At 38.2% G+C, this 26,955-nt stretch overlaps 1 protein-coding gene across 12 annotated transcripts in view; it reads left to right on the forward strand.

The window, feature by feature from the left end:
* Nucleotides 1–26,955, forward strand: part of ATP9B (ATPase phospholipid transporting 9B (putative)) — a 305,109-nt gene that overhangs the window by 58,478 nt on the left and 219,676 nt on the right. For 11 of the 12 annotated variants that reach the window (XM_009252491.4, XM_002828331.6, XM_054538120.2 and 8 more), the window contains 2 exons: nucleotides 12,414–12,472; nucleotides 21,582–21,633. In XM_009252491.4, coding sequence (XP_009250766.2) covers nucleotides 12,414–12,472; nucleotides 21,582–21,633 — 111 coding nt within the window. The remainder of the gene's footprint in view (nucleotides 1–12,413; nucleotides 12,473–21,581; nucleotides 21,634–26,955) is intronic. The other variant, XM_054538126.2, reaches the window with a different exon arrangement.

Genomic DNA, 26,955 nt, shown 5'->3' on the forward strand with positions numbered 1-26,955 from the left:
AGTCAACAGCCTTAGACCAGAGGAAAGTGCGGATCTATATGAGGCATCACCATACACCACTAGGTTGGCTGTAATTTTAAAATATAGAATATTGAGTGCCGGAGAGGATCTGGAGAAATTGGAATCTTTGCACATTGCTTGTGGAAACAAAGTGGTTCAGCAGCTGTGGAAAACACACTTTTAGTTTCTCAAATAGTTAAAAAGAATATAAAGCAGGGACCCAGTGTTTATTTAGTGTTTATTCACTATTCACAATAGCCAAAGGGTGATAATAGCCCGGATATTCACTAAAAGATGAGTGGATAAACGAATGGATAGCAAATTTCTACAATGGAATTTTATTCGGGCATAGAAATCATGAAGAGTTACTACATGCTGCAACCTGGATGAACCTCAAAACATTATGCTATGTGGAAGCCAGATGAAAAAGGTCCCATATTGTGTGACTTCATCTATAGAAAATATCCACAATTGGTAAATTAGTAGAGATAAACTGCAGACTGGAGGTGGCCATGGACGAGCGGAAGAAGGGAGCACGAAGCATCTGCCTAACAGGCATTGGGTTTCCTTTTTTGGTGATGAAAGTGTTTTGGGACTTGATAGAGTTGGTCGCACAACATTGTGAATACAGTCAATGCCACTGATTGGTTCACTTTAAAATGGCTTTTTATGTTATGTACGTTTCGCCCAAAAATGTCATAAAATGTTGAGGAAGACTTTCTGCTGTTATGTCTTTTGTACTTCTGTGATACTTGAACTTCAGGTACTTTAAAAATAATTTTCAGTATGTTTATTTCAAATGTACATGAAAATTTACCATTTAAGAAAAATTAGCCATCATTGCTGGTCATCTAAGAAGTAGAAGTTTCACATGTCAATAATGATAATGATAGCTACTTTTTTACTTCCTTGTGTGGGTCAGATAACATTCAGAGTACGAGTTCTCATATCCAGCATCGTCCAAGCGGGAGTTGATGTGCTCTCCGAGTTCTAGATGAGAAAGCTGCGGTTCGTGAATAGTTTGCCCTGAGCCACAGTAATTTTAGGTAGAGCTGGTGCTTGAACCTAGATCATTCTGACTCCAATCCAGTGTTCTTTCAGCTGTGGCACACTGCTTCATGGCTGGTGGTTCTGATACAGATGTTTGATGAGTAAAATCTGTAGTATTAAAAAATGCGTCAGTTTAGGCTTATTATTGAGCACAGTTTAAAATTTATTTTTTCATGAAGAATATTTGCTGTTGACCTCCTCCTCAGTTTCCAGTATTTCACAGTTACCTCTTTGAATGGCATTGGTGGCAGCCTCCTTGTGTGCCTTTCTGTAGTTTGCTGGACCATATTTACAACATCTGGCCTGTGTCATTTTGGAGTTCTCAAGCACATTCTTATAGATGTAAACTGGAAGAATGTTGTCTGTTACTTTTTTCTTTTGAAAAGGAAAGCCACTTATAAATATGCTTTGTTTGGAAGCAGAAAATATTTTAACCAGTATATTATCACAATCACACTGGAATTATTTTGAGTTATCTTGTGTTTTATTTTCTGATACTTTTTTGGGTGTAGGAATTTTCTATGTATGTTGCTGTTACTTTACTTTCTTCTTGTTTATGACTGCTTGTTTTTGTTTTGTTTTGTTTTTAGTAGAGGCAGGTTTTCACCATGTTGGCCAAGTTGGTCTCAAACTCCTGGCCTCAAGTAATCCACCCGCCTCAGCCTCTCAGAGTGCTGGGATGACAGGTGTGAGCCCCCATGCCCAGCCTTTCTTGAAGTGTACTTAAATCATTTTTGTTTCCGTGGTCTAACATCTGAGCAGCATTTGAAAAGGATCCATCCCAGTATTTCATTCAGAAACATTCAGTATACATCATGGTATTAGATTGGTGCAAAAATAGTTGCACCAAGTAATTTTGTCATTGGAAGTAATGGCAAAAACCGCAATTACTTTTGCACCAACCTGTATTTCTGCTATGTAATGATATTTCACGAACACCTTCCATTCGTTATCTCGTATTTTTAGTTCTCTGTGGCTGGACCAAGGTAGATATACTCAGATGTGGCCATGTAGACTCAGGAGTGGTTACACACACACACACACACACAGGAGTGGTTACACACACTCTCAAGTGGGTAGATACACACACACACACACACACACACACACACACACACTCTCAAGTGGGTAGATATACTCGGGTGTGGCCATATAGATCCAGGAGTGGTTATAAACATACATACACACACACTCAAGTAGATACATAAACTCATTACCACTGTTTCTTCTCAGGTCACCCTTAGAGGATCTGCGTGAATTCATTTCTTCATGATATATCAACTAGAAGTCTTTCCATCCTTCCTTTTCACTTGAGATGTGTGTGCTACCTCCAGGTCTCACCAGTGCTTCTAACCAGGGAGATACTTCTTAGTCGCTAAAGCCATCTGAGGTCTGCCACCCGCAGCCTTTGAACAGCCCTTAGCTGGGCCTGGCTCATGGGACTTTACCGGCGGCCCTGCAGCTCCTGGCCTGGCTCCAGCTCTGGCTCCAGCTGTCTCTTCTGCCTGAAGTGGGAAATGGACTCCTCACTGCTGATATTGCTCCGTCTTTCCTTTGCAGTAGCACTCTCCTTTCAAAGTAAAAAGTATTTTCAGAAAGTGAATCTGATGCCATTTTATGGCTTAGAAGCCTTGAGTCGCATGTGACTCTCCAGCTCCCTGTGGCCTGGCTCTGGCCGCCTGCTCCAGCTCCTTCTGTGATTTCCGAAGTGTGGTTGCACTGGTTTTTCCTTTAGTTCCTTGGATAGGCCTCTCTTTTTCCCTCTTAGAGACTGGCTTTTAGAGTAATAGCCACTCTGTCTGGTGGTTCTTGTTCTGTTCTGTACTGTTTGGCCACTTCCTACTCAAAACTTCAGGTTTTATTAAAAGATTATCTTAGAGAGTTCTGCCTCGATTTCTTCCAGTGTTATTCCCCACCCCAGCCCACACATATATCCCATGGCACCTGTACCTCCCTGTGGGGAGTGGCATTACTCTGAGGGCTGCTTTAATTCCTGGACTCTCAGTTTCATGAGCTTGGGGTCCTGGTTTCCCCCAGAGTAAGTAGAGTCATTGGCACGTGGTGAGCACTCAGTGAACTGAGGCAGTCAAGAAAGAAAGAAGTTTCAGATCCAGATGAAAGTGCTGAGCCTGGTCTAAGGCCAGGGGGCTGCCCTGTGAGGTGGCACCAGTTTGCGTTTCCATTGTGCTGACAAATGTCCTTCCTTGCCCGCTCATTCCAGTTAAAAAAATTTCATTGTTCATTTGTGATCTTTTATAAATTACTTATTTAATACCTTTTGTTTCTTTATCTATTTTTACCTTATTACAGTTTTTCTACTAAAAGGAATTTGCCTTTGTCACATGTAGCAAATGTTTTTACCTTGACTTATTTTTAAAAAATCATTTTTCTTGGATGTAATGTATAATTTTTATGTAATTCAAATCTCCTGATCTTTTGTGATTTTTACTTTAATCTTAGAAAGTCTACTCATTCCCAATATAAGTGAGCATTGTGTTTTCATACAGTGTTTCTGGATTTTCATTTTTTGTAGTTAAGGTTTACTGCATTCGTAATTTTGCATTAGTATACATCTTAAGATGTATACTATGTGGAGAAGGGATCTTTCTTTTCTTTTTTTCCCCACAAATGCTCAGCAGTTGTTTTGAAACCATGTTTAAAGTTAGCAGAGTTCTTCCCCAGACCTTTGAGACTTAACCAGGTTTGTTGTCCAAGGACTCAGAAAATGAGCTGGCTCCCCTGAACCTGTGCCTCTCAGCCTGAGCACAGTATGGGCCTTATGTGCACCAGAGCTAATCTCAAGATGAATTTTATGTTTTATGTTACTTAACATGAAAAGCCCCAGACTCCAAGTCATCCTTCAGATTCTGCATTTTAATTACCATGGGATACTGTGTATCTTTATTCTTACCCTTGGTCTTTTTTCACTGTGCTTCCAGAATTCATGTTCTGTTTTTCCCTTCATAACCTGAAGCTTTTCTATCTATGGATTCCTCTCTGAATGTGCCTTCTGGCTCTCATTAAACTGTGGCTCTTTTCTGAGGGCCCACATCCTAAACAGACTCTTTGGTGGCCCTAGTTTTGGCTCCTGTAGCCTTAGCGCCACTCCACCTGCAGTTAGGCCCCTCTTTCCAGCTCATTTTCTTTAGTGCCTGGACATCAGTTCTCTTTCAACCTCCAGTTTATTGACTTTGCATCCTTTCTACCGTTCCTAGCCCCTTCGATCTTCTATTTGAAGAAGTCCAGTTGGTCAATTTTATTTATGATTGTGCTTTTGTTGTTCTAAGAACTCTTTACCTAACCCCGGTTTACAAATGTTTCTGCTCTGTTTCTCCTGTTTTCTTCTAGAAGTTTTTTTAGTTTTAGGAATTATACTTAATGAATATCCATTTTGAGTCTATTTTTGTCTACTGTGCAGAGTATGGGTGTTTTTTTGCATATGGCCATTCAGCTGTTGTCAGTACTGTTTTTTGAAAAAGTGATCCTTTCTCTACTGCATTGCCTTTAAACTCTTCATGTAAGTTTATCTCTGGACCCTCTTTCTGCTCCATTGATCTGTCTGTAAACATCATGCTCTTTTGGTTACTGTTGCTTTATAATAATTTTTGAGATCAAGCCTTCCACCTTTGTTCTTCATTTTTAGAGTTGTTTTTGTTAAGGAAATACAAAGGGCCTACATTTAACAACTAATACTAGTGTATTAATACAACTAATTATTAATAGAACTAATTAATACAACTAATACTAGTGTATTATTCGGCTTGCCAGTTTCTACAAAAAAGCCTTCTGCAGTTATGAATGGGATTTCATTGAATCTGTAAATCCATTTGGCAGAGAACTGACATTTTAATAATATTTAATGTTTTGATCCATGTGTGAGGTACATCTTCCCCTTTAAAATTTTTTTCTCAGCAGTGTTTTGTTGTTTTTTGGGGGTTAGTTGTCTTTTATCTCTGCTTTTAATATTTTGTTACTGGTTTTGAGCGATTTGATTATGATGTGCCTAGGTGTAATTTTCTTTATGTTTTTTATGCTTGGGGTTCATTTAACTTTTTGAATCTGTGGGATATAAGTTTCATTAAATATGGAAAGTGTTTAGCCTTTATTTCTTCAAGTATTTTGTTTCCCTCTCCAGTGTCAAGGTTTCCAGTTATACCTATGTTAGACTGTTTGAGGTGGTGACACATTCATTGATGTTTTTAAATTTTTCTTTTAAATTCTTTTTTCTGTTTTATTTTGCACAGTTCTATTGCTGTGTCTTCAGATTCACTGTTCTTTCCTTCCGCAAGGTCTATTCTATTGTGTGTTAGTCTGTTCTCATGCTGCTGATAATGACATAGCCAAGACCGAGTAATTTATAAGGAAAGAGGTTTAATTGACTCACAGTTCAGCAGGGCTGGGGAGGCCTCAGGAAACTTACAATCATGGAGGAAGGGGAAGCAAACACGTCCTTCTTCACATGGTGGCAGCAAGGAGAAGTGCAGAAAGGGGAAAAGCCACTTACAAAACTATTAGAGCGCACTCACTATCACGAGAACAGCATGAGGGTAACCGCCCCATGATTCATTTACCTCCCACCGGGTCCCTCCCACAGCATGTGGGGAGTATAGGAACTATAATTCAAGATGAGAGTTGGGTGGAGACACAGCCAAACCATATCATACTTTAATTTCATTTGTTGTATTTTTTATCTCAAGCGTTGATTTTGTGTCTGGAAGTTTGATTTGGGTCTTTTTTGTATCCTTCATGTCTCTCACTTTCTGGTCTTGGGAATACAGTTTTCATAGCTATTTTCATGTCCATGTCTGCTAGTTATAACATTTGTGTCAGTTGTGGGTCAGTTTTGATTGAATGGTTTTTCTCCTCATGTGGGTCATATCTTCTTGCTTCTTTGCATGCCTATTAATTTTTTATTGGATGTCAGACATTGTGAATTTTATCTTTTTGGGTGGTGGATATTTTTATATTCCTGCAAATATTGTTGAGTATTGTTTTGGGATGCTGTTCAGCTACTTGGATAGGCCTTGCTTTGTTGCATCATTGGACAAGATCTGGGGCATGCTCCATGGGGTTGGTTATTCCCCAGCGTGAGGCCAGACGTGCTCTGTGGGTCATGGGCTTCTCCAGTCTGGCTCAAAGGGCACTTTGTAAACATGGGCATTCTCTGTTCCTTTTGGATATCCGCCTGTCACTGCCTTCTTTTCTGGACACTCGCTCTTTCTCAGCATGCAGGCATGTTCTCCTGCAGGAACTCTGCCCTGGCCCTTCCTTCAGCCTGCATGCTCTTAGATGCCTGTTCGTGGCTCCGCACTGTTTCCTGACTCCTGGCTCCAATGCCTCCTTTTCTAGGAGTCCTCTCCTAACCCTGCAACAGTCACAAATGCCCACCTTTGCCCTCCACCAGCATCCTGGGCCGTGTGCTCTGCCCTCATTTTTCCATAGCACCTGCTACATTCCAGCATGCCATACACCCTTTCAATGTGTGCCATTGTCACTGATGTAGCACAGGTGCCTGCAGTAGGAACTGGAATGTAGTAGGTGTTGAGGAAATGGGTTAAGTACTGTCTTCAGATTTTGTGGAGGTTTACTGAACTTCTTTCTTGAAGTATGTTTTCAGTGCTTTAATACATTTTAGGATTTCATCCATTTGAATTCGCCTCTGTGGAGTGTTTTACAGCCTACAGTAGTAATGCCATCTACATCATAAGATAAATTGTAACTTTTTGTTAAACTAGAATTTTTACCAGTGTTCATGTTTATTAGGTAAGACATTTTAGAATTAGCTAGAAGATAACAGTAATTTTGTTCAACTCAGTTTCTTGGAATTATTTTTAGGAATGTTTATATGAAATATGTGGATGTTGTGGCCTGCAAAGAAACTAATATGCTCAAGTGACACAGTTTTACCTGAGAAAGCTCTGGCCTGGACCTCAGTGTTTTTGACTTACATTTCACACACCTTTGCAAGCAGAATGGAGAGGAATCCTAGTTTGTTCACTCAGCCACTTCATCACGAAATGTTTATTGTGTACCTGCTTAGGGCTTTGGCACATCCCATTTACTTACTTAAAACGATATGCCTCAAACTCTACAGAGGTACATGGATGTGAGTAATTTGGCAATGAGTCTACCTGCTTTTGCAGTTGAAGATCTTAGAGATCTAAGTTTTGTTTACTTTGATCAGCATATTTATTTAGTTTACTTGTGAGGTGGTAAACTATCATCTCAACTAAATTTGTTTATAGAAAAGTAAGTTATACTTTATTTCACTTTAATGGATGGATATTAAGATTTAATGATTAATTACTAGAAGTATTAGAACCTTCTGTTCATTATTGTTGTTCTTACATTAAAAAAAAAATCAGTATTGGCTGGGTGTGGTGGCTCATGCCCGTATTCATAGACTGATGTGGGTGGATTGCTTGAGCTCAGGAGTTTGAGACCAGTCTGGGAACACGGTGAAATCTCATCTCTACAAAAAATACAAAAATTAGCCGAGTGTGGTGGTGCGTACCTGTAGTCCTATCTACTCCAGAGGCTGAGGTGGGAGGATCACCCGAGCCAGGGAGATCGAGGCCGCAGTGGGCCATGATTTTGCCACTATACTCCAGACTGGGTGACAGAAAATAATAAAAAAAGTTACTTAATTATCTATCACTCATACCTCGTGTGTGTGTGTTTGGATATAAATACATTTTTACCCTTAGTTGCTAGTATTTGTGTTGAGTAGGTCTTACTTTGCTGTGTGCCTTAATCCCTTATGACATTGACTCATTTTAACTACTTAGGACATTTTACTTAGGTTGTAAATTCCTTTGATTTTAAAATGGGTTAATTTTTTATAGTAAATCCACAAACCAGTAATGTCATTTATTATCATTATCGAGTCTGTTCTGTACATAATCACGTGTGCTAGACTTTGACACAACTGCAGTGCTGTGGGTGTTTTACAGCAGGATGTTTTATATCACAAACATGTGACTCCCTCCTTGTGCTACGGTGGCGCATCGGCTACTACATCACTGGGACAGTAAGAATTTTTCAGCTCCATTATCATCTTATTTTCGCCAAAGTGGCTGTATTTTATTTTGTTTTTATTTTTATCTTTTAAATTTTTGTGAGTACATAGTAGGTATATATATTTATGGGTTACATGAGATATTTTGATGCAGGCATTCAATGAGTAATAATCACATCAGGGTAAATGGGGTATCCATCCCCTCAAGCATGTATCCTTTGTGTTACAAACAGTCCACTTACACTCTTTTAGTTATTTTAAAATGTACAAGTATTTTTGACTGTAGTCACTTTGTTGCTCTAGCAAATATTGTTTTATTCATTCTTTCTATTTTCGTACCTATTAACCATCCTCGCTTCCCTCCACAACTCCCACTTCCCAGCCTCTGGTAATCATCCTTCTACTCTCTGTCTCCACGAGTTTAATTTAATATGGGTAAATTTTGGATATGCATTTGGAAAGAAGAAACTACGTGTCATAGAAGTATATTTCAGTTACCCTTTAAACTTATAGTAGGAGCTGAAATTTAGTTTACTCAGATATTTAAATATTGATAGCATTTTAAGCACATTATTTACAGGTATATATAAAATATTACTGGTATTAATGTGGGTTATTAAAAGCTTCACAGAGGTTAGACTTGCTGTGTAATTAAGTCTGGGAAGGGAGGGATTTCAATCCAAGGGAGCAAGTGCTGGGAGCTTCTGCGAGTAAGTGGAGGGACGAGGTTCCCGGTGAGGTAGAGCGGGGGCCGGCAGAGATGCAGGAGCCAGCTGATAAAGCCTGGCAGTTAACTTAGGGTCCGTTTTGAGGAACTTATATTTTTTGATACAAATATGGTTATCTTCTAAATAGTTATCATAGAATGGAATTTTGGGGGGGGGAATTTTTTTAGTTTTTTCAACTCATTCAGTTGGAATTAGGGAAATTATAGTATTATATTTTCTTTACACAGGCAGAAATTAATGACTGGTAGTGGGGTTGGTGGGCAGGTTATATGTTTAAGAATCATTAGTATAAGAACAGGTGGTTATGGCCGGGCACGGTGGCTCATGCCTGTAATCCCAGCACTTTGGGAGGCCAAGGCGGGTGGATCATCTGAGGTCAGGAGTTCAAGACAAGCCTGGCCCACATGGCAAAACCCTGTCTCTACTAAAAATACAAAAAAAAAATTAGCCGGGCGTGGTGGCGAGTGCTTGTAATCCAGCTACTTGGGAGGCTGAGGCAGGAAATCGCTTGAACCCAGGAGGCGGAGGTTGCAGTGAGTCGAAATCGCACCACTGCACTCCAGCCTGGGCAACAAGAGTGAAACTCCGTGTCAAACAGCAGCAAAAAAAAGAGTAGGTAGTTATTTGGTATACATTTGGATCTTTCTCAGAGGAGCCCATACAACTTGTTGTTCATGAGAACAAGTGAGATGAATGCTTTTCCTCTATGAGGAAAAACCCACTTATGCTATTATGTTTCTGAAAAATAATGGAAGGGAACATTTATTGCTAGAAAGATTTAGTGGAAATATTTAATTGAAATAGTTTAGAGAGTGGAAGGTATTGTTGTTACCTTACTTGGTGATACCGTTTGGCTGTGTCCCCACCCAAATCTCATCTTGAATTGTAGTTCCCATAATCCCCATGTGTCATGGGAGGGACCCAGTAGGAAGTAATTGAATCATGGGAGTGGTTACCCCCATGCTGTTCTTGTGATAGTGGGTGAGTTCTCACGAGATGTGATGGTTTTCTAAGGGGCTTTTCTCCCTTTGCTCGGCACTTCTCCTTGCTGCCACCATGTGAAGAAGGACGTGTTTGCTTTCCCTTCACCATTATTGATTGTAAATTTTCTGAGGCCTCCCCAGTTATGCTGACCTGTGAGGCAATGAAACCTCTTTCCTTTATAAATTACCCAGTTTCGGGTCTGTCTTTATTAGCGTGAGAACGGACTGATATACTTGGTCACTATTAACTAGTTCATTAAAAAACAAAAAGCTGATAATACACGACTTACTGAGTGTGCACTTGATAGTATATTGAATAGGATAGTTTTAAGAAAAAAATATGTCATTAGATTTAAATACTAGCATTTACATTGAAACGTCTTTGCTTCTGTATTAGAGCTTCCTTCTCTATCAAGTGCAAATCTGAGATTGTTAAATTTTGAGTATCCATTTCCTAAACACTTTGTGTCGTTGATTGCTCTGTAAGATTATTGAGGCCAGGTGACAGTTGTGTGTTTTGTATGTGCACAGTGACTCTTAAAATTGAGAGATTTTTCTGTTGTTACTAGCCTCTCTCAAATCTGATATTAGTATAGTACTAGGATCAGTTGTCAGCTCCGTCAGCAAAGTGTTGGCCAGAAATCAAATACTTAATGTAAGTGTGGGCTGTTAGAATGTGGCAGAAAAGGTAATTCGTGCTGGACCTTCACTGGTGGACAGGTGTGTGAAAGCGGGTAACTTTCCTCCCCTGTCTTCTCTGTCCAGTGCCTTAAATGTTCTTTGGCAAAGAGGACAGCAAATAAGTTATTCAAGAAGCTAGGACTTGATAACAATATGATCATTTCTTCAAAATTTAGATATGTGTACTTTGAGCAGATATATAAGGTCATACTATTTTGTTACTGTACTCTGTTTAGCTTTCTAATACTTTGTTCATTGTGTAATAGCATTTTGAGAACTTTTTATGCTGTATTTGATCATAAACTTTTTTTGTTAAACATGTAATTGAAGGTAATTTCCATAGAAATTAATCGTCATCACTATATAATGCCTGAAAATTAAAGGCTATTAAATATGTTAACTCTCTTACCATGTTACAGAATAATAAATCTCTCAGAAATGTTAGATCTTAATTACAGAGTCAGAAAGGAATATGTTTTCCCTTCAAAATGTTTTAAAGTTATTTACTGTATTATGTGTTATGACTATAGTGTTTCTTTTTCTCTCCTTTTAAGATGTGTTGATTACAGAGAATGTGAAAAAAATAGAAAGAAAGAAGGGTAGATTGGATAGCTAGGAGAGAGAGTGAAATTAGATGATGAAGTAGGAACTTTAGGTCAGTGGGGCATCTCTACTGCCAGATGCTTTGCTATGAAAAGCATAGCAGTGGGGGAGGAGGCCTGAAGCTCCTAATGCTCACAGGAATTAAAGTGGACATTTTATTACAATTAATGATTTTAAAGCTCTGTTAAGATTTGTTTCACGCGTAATTCTAAAGAGCATTGCTATTTTATAATATAAATAAAAACAGCTTCAGCCCTTATTGGCTTGTATAATTGAGGCATGTAGAAACAAATACAACATAATGCATATAAAAGTTTTGATATATCCAAATCTTTAGGAACAGTGTGATACTACTGAAATACAGCTGCTTTAAGAGGTATTTGGGAAATACGATCTTTTAATAAGTTGGATATGGGTCTAAAAGTCAATGTAACGAGTGTAATGTTAGTTTTTGAATAGCTGTCAACATAAACCGAATGTAAAAGGAAGGAACATTTTCCCTTGTTAGGACAGTAATTACAAAAATGTAAAAATTAACACACAAGGCCATTGCTAGTCTTAAAAGAGAGTGAGACAGGGAGAGAGTGAGGAAGTGAGAGAAAGAGGTTGGGAGAGGCCCAGGAAGAGAAAGAGGGGCAGAGACAGACAGAACGGGAGGAAGGGAGGGAATGAATTTGCCTGTTTTGTTACCCAAGTATGTCTCAAATTATGTATGCAACATTCATCTACTCTACATCATATTATACATGATACTTAAGTATATATGAAACTTTATCAATGACTATTCTACATTAGATATTTTGTAGATAAGAATTTATTCACATAGAGAAATCACTTTTAGTAATAAAGCTTTAGATATAACTTTTTCAGTCTTCTCCTGTGTTGGTAAAGCTATTGATAGAGGGTGATTTTATATATAATTTTCTTTATTTCTTTTTTGGTCAGTTATGTGCTAATTAATACCATTTATGATATTAACTTAAGGATTTTTACATCTCTGTGTTAAGTTTTAATGCTCAAACCATTTAGTAATATTTCTGATCATTGTTAACTTGACTTGGAACTGAAACAATTACAAAACATGGGAATAGTCTTCTGAGTGTAGTCCCCTTTTAAATTACTATGAAGAAATTCTCCCTCTGTTTTTATTGGGAGATAAAAAATTATTTGTGTTTGCCAGTTTACTAAGAGAAGTTAATTATTAGTGACTGTCTGAAAGTATAAGTATAGGGAAATTTCTAAAGTTTTTTTTTTCTGTAGCTTATTTCTAAAGTAATTTTTTTTAATTGAAAGTTGAACTTGGGTGTGCTATTGTTTCCTTGAGTTGACTGTACTTCTTCTTTTTTTAAGGTAAAGTGCCAGTTAAGAGTTCAGACATACAAGTTGGAGACCTCATCATAGTGGAAAAGGTTGATGATTTTTAAATATGTTTTAGACCTATGTATGCTAGTTATTAATGTTTAGCCTGATTATAAGTAACTTCTGAATTTGAAAGAAATTGAGACATGTATTTTGAATCATAATATCCTTGTGTAAGATTTGTTGTATGTGAAGAAAAATCTAGATTTTTGTATATTCTGTTTTGCTATATTTCAGTGTGTGCAGGCAAAGTCATATTTTTTCTGAAATAAGATGGTTAACTGCTTAATGTTGCATTATCAAGATTATTTTATATCATCACAGAATTGTATTCAAACCTGTTTATAATACTGTGCTTCAGTTTTCAGAACTTCCTCCTACAGAGATAATCATCCGTCAATATCCATGAGAGAGTAGTTCCAGGACCCCACCAAGGATACCAAAATCCACTGATGCTGAAATTTCTTATATAAAATTGAATAGTCTATGCATCAATAAATCCTCTGTATACTTTAAATCAGTGGTCCCCAACCTTTTCAGAACCAGGAAACAGTTTTATGGAAGACAGTTTTTCCATGGACCAAGGTTCAGTGGGCTTGTTTTTGGGATGAAACTGTTCCACCTCAGATCATCAGGCATTGGATTCTCATGAGGAGCGTGCAGCCTAGGTCCCCTGCATGTGTAGCTCACGCTCCTGTGAGAATCTGATGCTGCTGCTGATCTGACAGGAGGCGGAGCTCAGGAGGTCGTGCTCGCTTGCCCTGCGCTCCCCTCCTGCTGTGCAGCACCATTCTTGGAAGGCCCGGGGTTAGGGACCTCTGCTTTAAATCATCTCTAGTTGATTTATAGTACTTAATATAATGGAAATGCTGTCCAAATAGTTATACTGTATTTTTTTATTTTTGTTTTATTCTTATTTTTTATTTTTATTTTTTTCCTGAATATTTTCTCTCAATGCTTGGTTGAATCCCTATCTATGGAACCCATGGATACAGAGGGCCAGCTGTAGTTATATTACACATAATTATTGGATATAATTCATATAGTTAAAAAATTTAAGAGGGAAAAGTGAATAAAAGTAAAAGCATTACAAAAGAAGAAGTTTAGATCAATGTAGGAAGAAGCTATAAGAAAAACATCAAAGGTCCAACATGGAGATCGTCAGGGCTGCTGGTGGTGTGGAGAGTGACTGAAGGTTCAGGCTGCATCTGGAGGGAGCTGGTGGTATGAATAGTGACTGAAGGTGCAGGCTGCATGTCGGGGGAGCTAGTGGTGTGGAGAGTGACTGAAGGTGCAGGCTGCATGTCGGGGGAGTGCATTCAGAGTGCTCTCATCTATCTCATCCCCGACCACATGAGTACGCAGGACACCTGTGTCTGTGTTAAGGGAGTTCGTTCCCAAGTGCTCTCATCTGCCTACTTCCGTGACTGTGTGAGTAAAAGGGCTCAGGTCACAAGAAGGAAGGAAGTGGAAACCCAGGAACACATATCAGAGGAAACCAACTGAAAACAAATAATAAAATGCAGACGTACATTCTAATGGTCTAAATACGAAACAGAATGGATAAAAAACAAACAAAAAAACCAAGACGCATCTCTATGTTGTTTACACGAAAGTCTCTTCCAATACGGTGACACAGGATGAAAGTAAAAGGGTAGAAAAATATATACAACGTAAAATTAAACAAAAGTAGTAGGAGCTATGTTAATGTCCAAGAAAGTGTACTTCAGAGTGAAGAAAATTACTACAGACAAAAAGAGATATTATACAACAATAATAGGATTAATCCATCAGGAAGATACAATGATCCTAAATTGGTACTCACCAAACAACAGATCCATAAAATTCGTGAATCAACAACTGTCAGAGCTGAAAAAAGTAGACAAGTCCAGTTACAAGTGGGTACTTCAGCACCACCCTTCAGGCGTTGGATAAAAGTAGTGGACAGACGCTCCGCAGTGATGTGGAAGATTTGCATAGGACCATCCAGCAGGAGTTGCCTAGCATGCATAGACCACCGTACCTGTCAATAGGAGAGAACACATTTATTTCAAGTGTCTATAGAACATTCACCAAGATAAGCCATTTTCTGTACCATAAACCTCAACAAATTGAAAAGAATTGAAATCCACACAGAGTGTGTTCTCTCACTATAATAGAATTGTTAAAAATCAGTAACAAAGGCAGCAGGAAAACTCTAAAACATGTGGAAAGTGAACAGCACACTTTGAATTAATTTATAGGATAGGTAGTCTCAAGGAAACAATACATACAGCTGAATAAAAATGAGAATTCTGCATTCTGGAATAAGTGGGATGCGTGTAAGGGCACTGCTGGGAGGAATTCTGTAGCATGAAACTCCTATGGGGAAACAAGCAGAGGTCTTGGGTCAGTAATCTAAACCCCTACTGCAAGAAATTAGGAGAAGACAGCAAAGTTAAACCAAGGCAAGCAGAAGGAAGGGAATCATAAAGATACAAGTAGAAGTCAGTAAAATGGAAAATAGGAAGACAAGATAGAAAATCAATCAGTACAAAAGCTGGTTCTTCTAAATAAGTTAATAAAATTGATAGACCTTTAGCAAGCAAGACTGATCAAAATAAAAAGAGTGATGTCACAAATCACCAGTATTAGTAATGAAATAGGGGCTTTCACTATAGATGCTGCAGCCATTAAAAAGACAGTTATGAAATACTACAAACACCTTGATGCTCATAAATAGAAGAAATGGACAAATTCTTCTGAAACCATAAAGTATAAGAATTCAGTCAAAATGAAATAGACAATATCAATAGTCCTGTAGCCAGTAAAGAAGCTGAATTAGTAATTTAAAGCTCTAGGAAGGAAATATCTAGGTCCAGGAGAACTCCTTAAAACCATTACAGAAGACTTAGCATCAACTTTGCACAGTTATTTTCAGAAAATAATTGAGAATGGTACACTACTCAACTCATTTTATGAGGTAAGGAATATCTTTATCTCAATACCAGAAAAAAGTACAGTAAAAGAAAACTGCAGCCCAGTTGGTATCAGCAGTATATAAAGAAGAGTAATACATCACAACCCAGTACAGGTTATTCCAGGTATGGAAATGTGGTTCAGCATTCTAAAATCAAGCAGTGTAATCTACCCTATCAACAGAATAAAGAAAAATCACACAATCAGTTGTTGCAGGAAGACCATTTGACTTAACCCAACACTCATTCATGATAAAAACTCTGAGCAGCTTGGATTAGAAGGAGAGTAACAATATCTTGTTTAAAAAGAATCTACAAAATACTTAATGGTGTAAGACTGAATGCCCCCTCTCTGAGACTGGCGACAAGGATGTTTGCTGTTACTACTCTTATTCAATGGCACTTCTAGTCTGTAAGGCAAGAAAATAAAAGACGGATTAGAAAAGAAATAAAAATGTCTCAATTTGCAGATGACATAACTATGTATACATGTACATAAATACATATACATATATGTTGAAAACCCCAGCGGATCTATAGAAAATCTCCTGGAACTAGTGAGTTCAACATGGTGTCAAGTTATAAGATTGATGCACAAATATGAACCTCATTTTTATATAATAATTAAAATGTGGGCACAGAAATTAAAAATGCAGTACTCTTACAGTCATTGCTATGAAAATGAAATCTGTGCTGAAACTTAAAATGTGTTGATAAAAGTAATCTAAGAAAACATAAGTAAATAGACCCATCTCTTTTCGATTGGAGCCTTCTACATTCCAGTTTTCCCAAAATTGTTCTGTACACTTAATACCATTCCTATCAAAATCTCAGCAGGGTTTTTTCTTCTTATTTTTAAAGACATAGATAATCTTATTCTAAAACTAATTCAGAAAGGCACAGGTTGTAGAATAGCTAAACCAACTTTGACAAGAAAAATAAAGTGGGAGGAATCACCCTTGATGTTAAGGCATATTGCATAGTTTACATTAGTCAACATAGTGTAGAAGAAGGATAGAAACAAAGGTTAACAAAACATAGAGAAACCGGAATTAGACAAAGGTGTGAAAACAATTAAGTGGAGAAAAGGTAGCCTTCTCAAATGGCGCTGGGCATCCTGAGGTTAAAAAAAAGATCATGGACTTAATGTAAAATGTGAAACTGCAAAACTTTTAGAAAAAAAAATATTTAGAATCTAGGAATAGGAAAATATTTCTTAGACTTGATACCAAAAGGACAATGTGTAAAAGGAAAAATTGACAAATTGCATATCATTAAAATTAAAAATGTGTGCCTTGTGAAAACCATGTGAATACAATGAAAAGCTACAGATGGAGAAAATATTTGTAAACCATATATTCAACAAAGATTTCTGTCTAGAATATATAAAAACTCCTAAAACTTAACAGTAAAAAAAAAAAAATTTGAAATTAGAAAATGAGCAAAAGATTTCAACAGACTTTTTGACAAAGATTTACAGATAGAAAACAAACACATGGGCCGGGCACGGTGGCTCACACCTGTAATCCCGGCACTTTGGGAGGTCGAAGGGGGCGGATCATGAGGTTAAGAGATCGAGACCATCTTCACCAACATGGTGAATCCCTTTCTCTACTGAAAATATAAAAATTAGTTGGGTGTGGTAGTGTGCACCTATAGTCCTAGCTACTTGGGAGGCTGAGGCAGGAGAATCACTAGAACCCGGGAGGCCAGAGGTTGCAGTGAGCCAAGATTGCGCCACTGCACTCCACCCTGGTGACAGAGCAAGACTCTATCTCAAAAAAATAAAAATAAACACATGAAAAGGAATTCAACATCGTTAGTCATCAGGAAATGCAAATTAAAACACAATGAAATATCAGTATGCATCTATCAGAACAGCTAAAATGAAAAAATGGTGACAATACCAAATGTCGGAAACAATGTGAAGAAGCGGATCACTTGTATATTGCTTGTGGAAATACAAATAATACAGTTATTCTGGAAAATCGCTGGATGGTTTCTTAAAAAAAAAGTGTAACTATCATACTACCCAACAGTTGCACTCCTGGACGTTTATCACAGAGAAATGTTAAATTATGTTGATAGAAAATCCTGTGCAGGAATGTCTGCATCTACATTATTCACAGTAGCTCAATTCCAGAAAGTCCATATATCCCAGGTGGGTGACTGGTCAGAGAAGCAGCTGTGCGTTCACACCGTGGCATGCGGTGTTAGGAGAACACAGGGCTCCTTGCTCTTGTGGTGCCCCTAGTCTTGAGGGGAAGCAAAAAGAAACAAAAAGTGTCCATAATTATTTGAAATTATCTAGTTTGTTTATGAGTACTCCATAGAAAATAAGACAGAATAAGGACATAAAGAGTCTGAATATGACATTTTAAAAAATACTTTTAAAGGCCAGGCATGATGACTCATACCTGTAATCCCAGCACTTTGGGAGGCCAAGGCGAGAGGATCACATAAAACTAGGAATTTGAGACGAGCCTGGACAACATAGACCAAAATTTAAAGAATTAGCCAGACACAGTGGCACACATCTGCTGTCCTAGCTACTTGGGAGGCTTAGGCAGGAGGATTGCTTGGGCCCAGGAATTCAAGGCTGCAGTGAGCCATGATCATTGTTGAAACGTATTAGAGAGACCAACGTAAATGTAAAGACAGCTCATGCCCATGGTTAGAAGTATATGTTATTCAAAAGGCAGTGTTCCCTAAATTGATCTATAGATTCAGTGTTACCCCTCTCAAAATCCCAGTTGATGTCTTTGCAGAAATTGACAGGCTGATTCTGAAATTCATATGGACATTGAAGGGACCCAGAATGGCCAAAACAATTTTGAAAAAAGATGGACAAACTTTGAATACTCGCACTTCACTATTTCAAAACTTAATACAGATTTACAGTAATCAGCATTTACAGGAACTAGCATTACATTGAGAATCCAGAAATAAACTGAAATTTATGGTTAATTGATTTTTGGCAAGAGTGCCTAGAAAATTTACCGAGGTGGGAGTGTGTTTGGGCAGGTGCTTTTTTGACCCCATGTTCTTTATGAGATACATCCATGTTGTTGTGTGGAGTTGTTACCCACCCATTTTGGTGTTATATGGTGTAGTTTTTATCTATTTTCCTGTTGATGGGTTTTTAGGTTACATCTAAGTTTTGCCTATCATGAAGGATACTTTTGTGTCATATTTGACTATATTTCTTGGTGCATACATCCACACATTGCTGTTGCGGGTGTGCCTAGGAGTGGAGCTGCTGTGTTTTGGGTTATGCAGTTCTGCTGTGGTAGAACCTGCACGTGGTTTTGCAAAGTGGTGTACCAAATTCTACTCCAATCAGCAGTGCCTTGGCGTGTTTGCCAGCATGTGCATTTTCAGCCTTTTAAAATTAGCATTTCTGATATGTATGTAGAAGTGTGTGTGTGTGTTTTTTTTTTTATGAAGTTCTGGGATACATGTGCAGAACGTGCAGGTTTGTTACATAGGTATACACGTGCCATGGTGGTTTGCTGCACCCATCAACCCGTCATCTACATTAGGTATTTCTTCTGATGCTGCCTCCCCTAAACCCAGAGTGAACAGGCAACCTACAGAATGGGAGAAAATTTTTGCAATCTGTCCATCTGACAGAGGGCCAATATCCAGAATCTACAAAGAACTTAAACAAATTTACAAGAAATGAAACAACCCCATCAAAAAGTGGGCAAAGGATATGAACAGACACTTCTCAAAAGAAGACATTTATGCAGCCAACAAACATGAAAAAAAGCTCATCATCATTGGTCATTAGAGAAAAGCAAATCAAAACCACGATGAGATACCGTCTCATGCCAGTCAGAATGGCAGTCATTAAAAAGTCAGGAAACGACAGATGCTGGAGAGGATGTGGAGAAATAGGAACGCTTTTACACTGTTGGTGGGAGTGTAAATTAGTGGAAGTGGTTTTAATGCATATTTCTATGAAGTCTAATAAGATTCACTACTTTTTCATATGATTTTGTGTGTGCCTATCTTTTATGTGACAAGCCTGCTAAAATCTCTTGGCATTTCTCTTCTGAGTTATTTCTTTTCTTATCAGTTTGTGGGCTTTTATGTACTCTGGTTTGGAGTCTTTTTTTAGTTATATATGCGTTGCAGATATCTTCTTCTTTCCTGGCAGGCTGTGTTGAACAGAAATTCTTAAGTTTAATGAAATCTGCTATTAATCTTTTCATTTAAGGTTAGTTTTTTAAGACAGTTTTTGTTGATGGTCTTTATTAAGCATCCTTACCTCTCAAAAAGTCATGAAAATATTCTTGTCATGTTTGGTGAATGACGACAGTTCAGTGGGGAAAGAACTATTTTTTTTTCTTTTAGGCATTTTATTATTTTGGCTTTCACATTTAGAGCTGTAATTCTAGATAGATTTTTGTGTTTACATTGAAGTCGAGGTCAGATGTCGTCTCCCATCATCCCCTGACGGTACTGGGTTTTCTCAGTGCTGTTGATTGAAAACACAATTATTTCCCCACTGATTGGCAGTTTCATCTTTCTCATAGTGTCCCTATATATGTGGACCTATTTTTGGATATCTAGTTTTGTATTGGTATAATCATCCGTCTTGGTGTAATCTCATCTTTTCTTAACTACTCTAGTTTAATTTAGTTTTATTAGGTTGTACAGTTAATGCTCACATTTAATTTCTCTCAACGATATTTTATAGTTTTTTGTGTAGAGGTCTTGCACATCTTTTATTGGTTTCATGCTAATATTAGTTTTTTTCCCCTAGTGTTAGAAAGAAATAGCTCTATCCAATAACATAGCTTTCTTCAGCTTTAACGTGTTACCTGTTGACTGACAATCCATTTACCATTTATTATCCATTTATTTACCATGGCTAGATAAGTCTTTACTTAGCTCTCAAAAATCATACATAATTCATGACATTATGTGACGTATTCTTAGTACAATTATATATTTTTTCTTTAGACTGCTATAGCTTTCCCAGTTGATAGAACTATTAGTGATAATGATTAAATGTATGAATAGTGACTTGTGAAAGTTTTTATATGCCATAAAATATCTTTGAGTTTTTCTGTGTCATGAAAGAATATCTCCTCAAATCTGTGGGGTTTTTGCTTGTTGGCTTGCTCAGTCATAGATTTATTCTTTCACATCTGTTAAGTGTTTTGTGTATGATGTGCTCTGTTTTGTGGGCATTGGAGGACCACAGTCGTCCTCACTTTCCAGGGTCATTTAGTCTAATAGGGAGGACATAATTTTTTATAAGGCAGTACCTGCTGTGTTACATGTACAGACTAACAGAGGCCACAGAAATGGCAATATTTAACGTTTTTTTCAGACATAAAGCTTTTTTTTTTTTTTTTTTTTTTTAAACAGGGTCTCGCTCTGCTGCCCAGGCTGAAGTGCAGTGGCATGAACATGGCTCACTGCTGCGTTGACCCTCCTGGCTCAAGCCATCCTCAGCCCTCAGCCTCCCTAGTAGCTGAGACCACAGGCATGCCACCACACCGGCTACTTTTTAAACTTTTTGTACAGGTGGATCTTTGCCATGTTGCCTCGTCTGGTCTCAAACTCCTGTCCTCAAGTGATCCTCCCATGTTGGCCTTCCAAAGTACTGGGATTACAGGCGTGAGCCACCATGGCTGGCTGACATGAAGCTTTTTTTTTTTTGAGATGGAGTCTCGCTCTGTCACCCAGGCTGGAGTGCAGTGGCACAGTCTCCACTCAGTACAAGCTCCGCCTCCCGGGTTCACACCATTTTCCTGCCTCAGCCTGTAGCTGGGACTACAGGTGCCTGCCACCACGCCCGGCTAATTTTTTGCATTTTTTTTTTTCCCAGTAGAGACGAGGTTTCACCACGTCAGCCAGAATGGTCTCGATCTCATGACCTCATGATCCACCTGCCTCAGCCTCCCGAGGTGCTGGAATTACAGGCATGAGCCACCAGACGTGAAGCATTTTAAAGTCACTACTACCTATCATTATATGGCTCACTCATGGGGAAAAAATCTTAGCATTTCAACTAAAATGCGAATTAAAATATCAATTTTTTATATACAAATTGTGTTCGTTATTTCAGCACAATTTTAATTATATTATCTTGGTTGTTTTCATAGTTATTTCTTCTTTGGAATGGAATTGTGTTAATTTGTAAACCTGCATACAGATAATTAATCTTTTATAATGCTCTTTGCAGAATCAAAGAATTCCATCGGACATGGTGTTTCTTAGGACTTCAGAAAAAGCAGGTATTTTTACATTTAAAAAAACTTACCTAACTGTATATTATTATTGCAAAAACAAATGTACAAATATCTATACAAGCAAAAACTGTTTTCCTTACATTTTTAGTATGCTGCAGCAATGAGGAATATTCTATAGAAATGCTATTTTACTTTGAATATAAGCACATGAAACCTCTGAAAAAAGAGTCCACATTTTCATATGAAGCTACTTTACAAAGAAAAAACACGTGCTCCAGTTACATTGCTATGATTTAGTATTTTCATAGTTTAATTTTCACTTTAACAGGTAAAAGTAAAAAGTATCCTATAAAAATTTTCTTTGAATGACAATATATTGAATTCATTACAATCTAAATTATATTTAATTGTCAATATTTAAAAGGGTGTTTCCTGTGAAATATGTTTGTTTAAAAATAATCCTTTCAGGACCTATGTATCCAATGAGTGTTTTCATTCAGATTCATACTGACATCTAATTAAATGATGATGTTACTTAAAATTTGATGGCTATTTTGCATTTGCAGTTTTATTCAGCAATTCAGCAAATACTTATTAACCACTTATTATTAATATGTACCAGGCACTAATTGTTGCTTAAGATACAAAAGGGAGCAACTTTCCAAGAGTTTATAGCCTTGGTGGAAGTGCATACATTGACAGCAGTAATCCTGATTGTATAGGTACTGTACTCAGAAATGTTTGGGGCTATGTGGGAACAGATAATTTTGCCTATTGAGTTGATGCAGACTTTGCAGAAAAAATGCTGTTTATATGACCTGAGCTTTCAAAAATACAAAGATGGAAAAGAGGTAATTGGATAGAAGCCCAGTGTGGCCAAATAGAAAAATTGTTGGAAATTGGGAAACCTGAGTTTGAATCACTTTGGCCAGTTTCTAGTTATGGGACCTTGCCAAGTGTGCACACGTTTTCATCATCTCTGAGATGAGGGAGGTATATCAAGTAATATCCAGAGTTTTTTTCTGCCCTACATTCCTGACATTATTTATAAATGAACAGTAGTTTTTATAGGAAGCTAAGCATGTCATTATTTTTATTAAAAACTCAGCATATATCTTATTTCTAGTGTGAAAACTGTAGAAAGGACTGTTAGATTTCAGAGTTGTTGATTTAATTTTTCTCATTTATAAACAACATACTTTTAGGAGGGACATTTTTGTCAAAGAAGAAGAATGTTTTCTCTTTTGAGACGGAGTCTCACTCTGTCGCCCAGGCTGGAGTGCGATGGCGCGATCTCCGCTCACTGCAAGCTCCGCCTCCCGGGTTCACGCCATTCTCCTGCCTCAGCCTCCTGAGTAGCTGGGACTACAGGCGCCCACCACCATGCCCAGCTAATTTTTTGTATTTGTAGTAGAGACGGGGTTTCACCATGTTAGCCAGGATGGTCTCGATTTCCTGACCTCGTGATCCACCCACCTTGGCCTCCCAAAGTGCTGGGATTACAGGCGTGAGTCACTGCACCCGGCCAAATGTTTTCTCTTTCTACCAGTTGTAGTTACATGGTTACTTACATTGTGAGATGAATTCTGCGATTAACGGGAGATCAGCTCTACCCAATAATCAAGTGACTTCTGTACACTTGATACGTTTATTATGTGTTGTTTCATGTGAGCTTTTATTTTCCCAACTGTGGCAGGGACTGGCTGGCTACTTCCAGCCCATTTCTCTTTCCTCTTGGAAACACAGCTAGACTCCCTTTCCTGCCTAGTTAGCTGGTCCCATGTCACTGAACTCTGGCCAAAGAGGGAGAGCCAAGTCTGTATGCCACATCTAGCCCTGCACCTAACCTCTCCTGCAGGCACCTGCTCATCTCTTCCACCTTGCTGGTTAGATGGCCATGACTAGGGCAGTCTTGGAAACTGCTTGTTAAAGATGCCAAAGCTTCCATCAGCCTGGTGTCCTGAATGAATGTATGGAAGAGAGCCCCTCCCCTTGCATTATCACATGGACTCTGTATAAACTAGCGTTAAGCAGTTCCATTCGCAAGGCTAATCTTTCACGATAGCTGGTGTTTCCTTAACTGATTGCTCATCCTAATTGCTCTTCATTCTGGAAGCCTTCTTACTAATTCTCTTTGAAAGTGGCATTATTTGCTTTTGAAGTGTTAATCCTTATATTTTGAGGCCATCATTTGCCAATATTGGAGTATAATGTGATCTTTTTTCAAGTAATTCTGCTCTTCTTAACAATAGTGTAATGAGACCATTTAGGTGCTTTTACAGTGCAGTGGGTAGGCTGCCTTCATAGTTTGTCACTGCTGAGTGGGAGAACTCTGCAGGCCCTCCAGTCCCCAGAAAGGCTCATCTTCTCAACCACAGACGGAGGCCAGAATACATATCCCTTGATCGTGGGCGTGTAGTCCTTCTGTGTGTTGCTGGGTTTGATTTGCGACTGTTTTGTTAAGGCTTTTTTTGCATCTGTTTTTAAAGGATGTATTGGACTGGGCGTGGTGGCTCACACCTGTAGTCCCAGCACTTTGGGAGGCTGAGGTGGGTGGATCACTTGAGGTCAGGAGTTCGAGACTAGCCTTGCCGACATGGCAAAACCCTGTCTGTACTAAAAAATATATATATATATATACACACACACACACACACACACACACAGAGAGAAATTAGCCAGTCGTGGTGGCACAGGCGTATAATTCTAGCTACTCAGGACACTGAGGCAGGAGAATCACTTGAACCTGGGAGGCATAGGTTGCAGTGAGCCGAGATTGCGCTAATGCACTCCAGCCTGGGTGACGAGAGTGAAACTCCGTCTCAAAAAAAAAAAAAAAAAAAAAAACACATATTGACTTATAGTTTTTGTTTTTGCTTTTTCTTGTGTTATTTTTGTTTTGGTGTCAGGGTAATACTGGCCTTAGTGGAATGAGTTAAGAAGTGTACTTTCTTCTATTTTTTGGAAGAGTTTGTGAAGAATTATTATTAATTCTTCGTTAAGTGTTTGATAGAATTCACCCATGAAACCCTCTGGGACTGGAGTTTACTCTGATTTTTTAAAAATTACTAATTCAGTTTCTTTACTTGTTACAGGGTTATTCAAATTATCTATTTCTTTCCGAGTCAGTTTTGGTAGTTTGTGTCTTTTTCATAATTTGTCCACTTTATCTAGGTTATCTAATCTGCGGCCATGCAGTTGTTTTTAGGATTTCCTTACAGTCCTTTTTATTTCTGTCATGTTGGTAGTAATGTACCCTCCTTTGTTCCTGATTTTAGTAATTGAACTCTTCTCTCTTTTTTTCTTGGTCACTCTAGCTTAAAGGTTTGTCAATCTTGTTATCTTTTAAAATAACCAGCTTTTGGTTTTAATGATTTTTCTCACTTGTTCTTCTGTTCTTTATTTCATTTATTGGTTTCTGTTTTTATTGTTTTCTTCCTTCCACTTGTTTTCTGTTCAGTTTAGTCTTCTTTTTGTAGTTTAAGGTGGAAAGTTAGATTATTTACTTGAGGGTCTTTTTTAGTACAGGTGTTCATAACTACAAATTTCCATCTAAGTACTGCTTTTGCTGTATTTCATGAGGTTTGGCCATACATCTCAAAATTATTTTCTAATTTCCCTTGTGATATCTTCTTTGATTCATTGCTTATTTATTTTTAGTTTTTATTTTATTTTTGTAGAGACAGGATCTTGCTTTGTTACCCAGGCTGGAGTGCAGTGACATGATTATAGTTCACTATGATGATCACTGTAACTTTGAACCCCTGGGCTCAAGCAGTTCTCTTTCCTCAGCCTCCCAGGTAGCTAGCAATACAGGCATACACCATCACACCTGGGTAATTTTTAAATTTTGATGTAGAGACAGGCTGTGTCTGTTGCTATGTTGCCCAGGCTGGTCTCGACCGCCTGGCCTCACGTGATCCTCCCACCTTAGCCTCCCAAAGCACTGGGATTGCAGGTGTGAGCCACCTTATCTGGCCTGATTCATTGTTTATTAATGAATATGAATTTCCTCATATTTATACATTTTCTAAATTTCCTTCCGTTATTGATTTCTAATTTCATTCCATTGTAGTTGGAGAACATACTTTATATGATTTCTATCCTTTGAAGTTTATTCACATTTTGTGAAAAATGTCCTAACATACTGGGTATCCTTGAGAATATTCGGTATGCACTTGAGGAAAATCTACATTCTGCTCCTGTTGAGTGGAATGTTCCATAGATTTTGTTCTAGGTCTGCAGCATTGTTCAAATCTTCTTTTTTTGTTCATCTTCTATCTAGTTGTCCTATCCATTATTGAACGTGGAGTACTGAAGTTTGTCACTATTTCTCTGTTTTTCCTTCTGTTCTGTCAGATTTTGATTCATGTATTTGAAGTTCTGCTATTAGATGTAATATATTTATGTTTGCTTGGCAGATTGACCCTTTTATCATTATAAACTATCTTCAGCCATGCACTTCTCGTTTGGTTATTGTTTGCACCTTTTTTCTGTTGTCATACTTTCTACCTATTTGTGTCTTTGAACACGAAGTGTGTGTCTTGTAGACAGCATGTAACTGCATCATGATTTTTCATTTATTCTGTCAGTCTGCTTGTTTAAAAAAATCAGCTTTATTTAGGAAAATTCACATCCAGCAAAATGTATCCATTTAAAATCTTAGCAGGTATGTACACTTGCTAATTATTATTATTCTCCCCATCCAGATGAGCTCCCTTTGCCCTGTTATCCTGCCTGATCAGCCTTACAGCCCTACATCAGTCTCTCCAGTGTCTCTTCTCTCATACCTGGCTGTAGAGTTCCAGCTGAGAAAGCCACACAAGCATCTGACTGGAGCTCTGTGAATCAGTAGAGTTCACTGTGTAACCCACAGTGTTCCCGTTGACTAGGCCCGTTCTTGAAGGCAGCTTATTCCAACTTTCTCAGTGTTTCTCCTGTCTGCCTTTACCACCTGTTGATTAACTCTTAGCCATCAACCCTCCCCTCAACCCCGCCACTTTCATCTACAGCTCCATTGCCTTCTTCCTATAGGCATTGAAACATGTCTCTACCCAGTCACCAAAGACCACCCCCAACCCCCAGTGACCCAACACACCTATCTAGCTACCATCCCATCTCTGTCCTTTGCTTTGCAGCCAGACCTTTTGAATAAGATGTTTTTTGTCATGACCTCACCCTACATCCCCTTTCTCTGTGAAATTTAAATGGTGTTTCTCAGGGTTCTGTCCTAAGCACACCTATGTTTGTGATGTACATGTTCTTCCTGGGAAACTGTAACTTCATTCATGGCTTTATATCATCTGATTATACACCAGAGCCTGATGGGAGGTAGGTGGCACACTCGAAAGTTTCCATCGGTCTCTG

This window comes from Pongo abelii, chromosome 17 (assembly GCF_028885655.2).
Source record: "Pongo abelii isolate AG06213 chromosome 17, NHGRI_mPonAbe1-v2.0_pri, whole genome shotgun sequence".
In the NCBI taxonomy this organism is placed as follows: Eukaryota; Metazoa; Chordata; class Mammalia; order Primates; family Hominidae; genus Pongo; species Pongo abelii.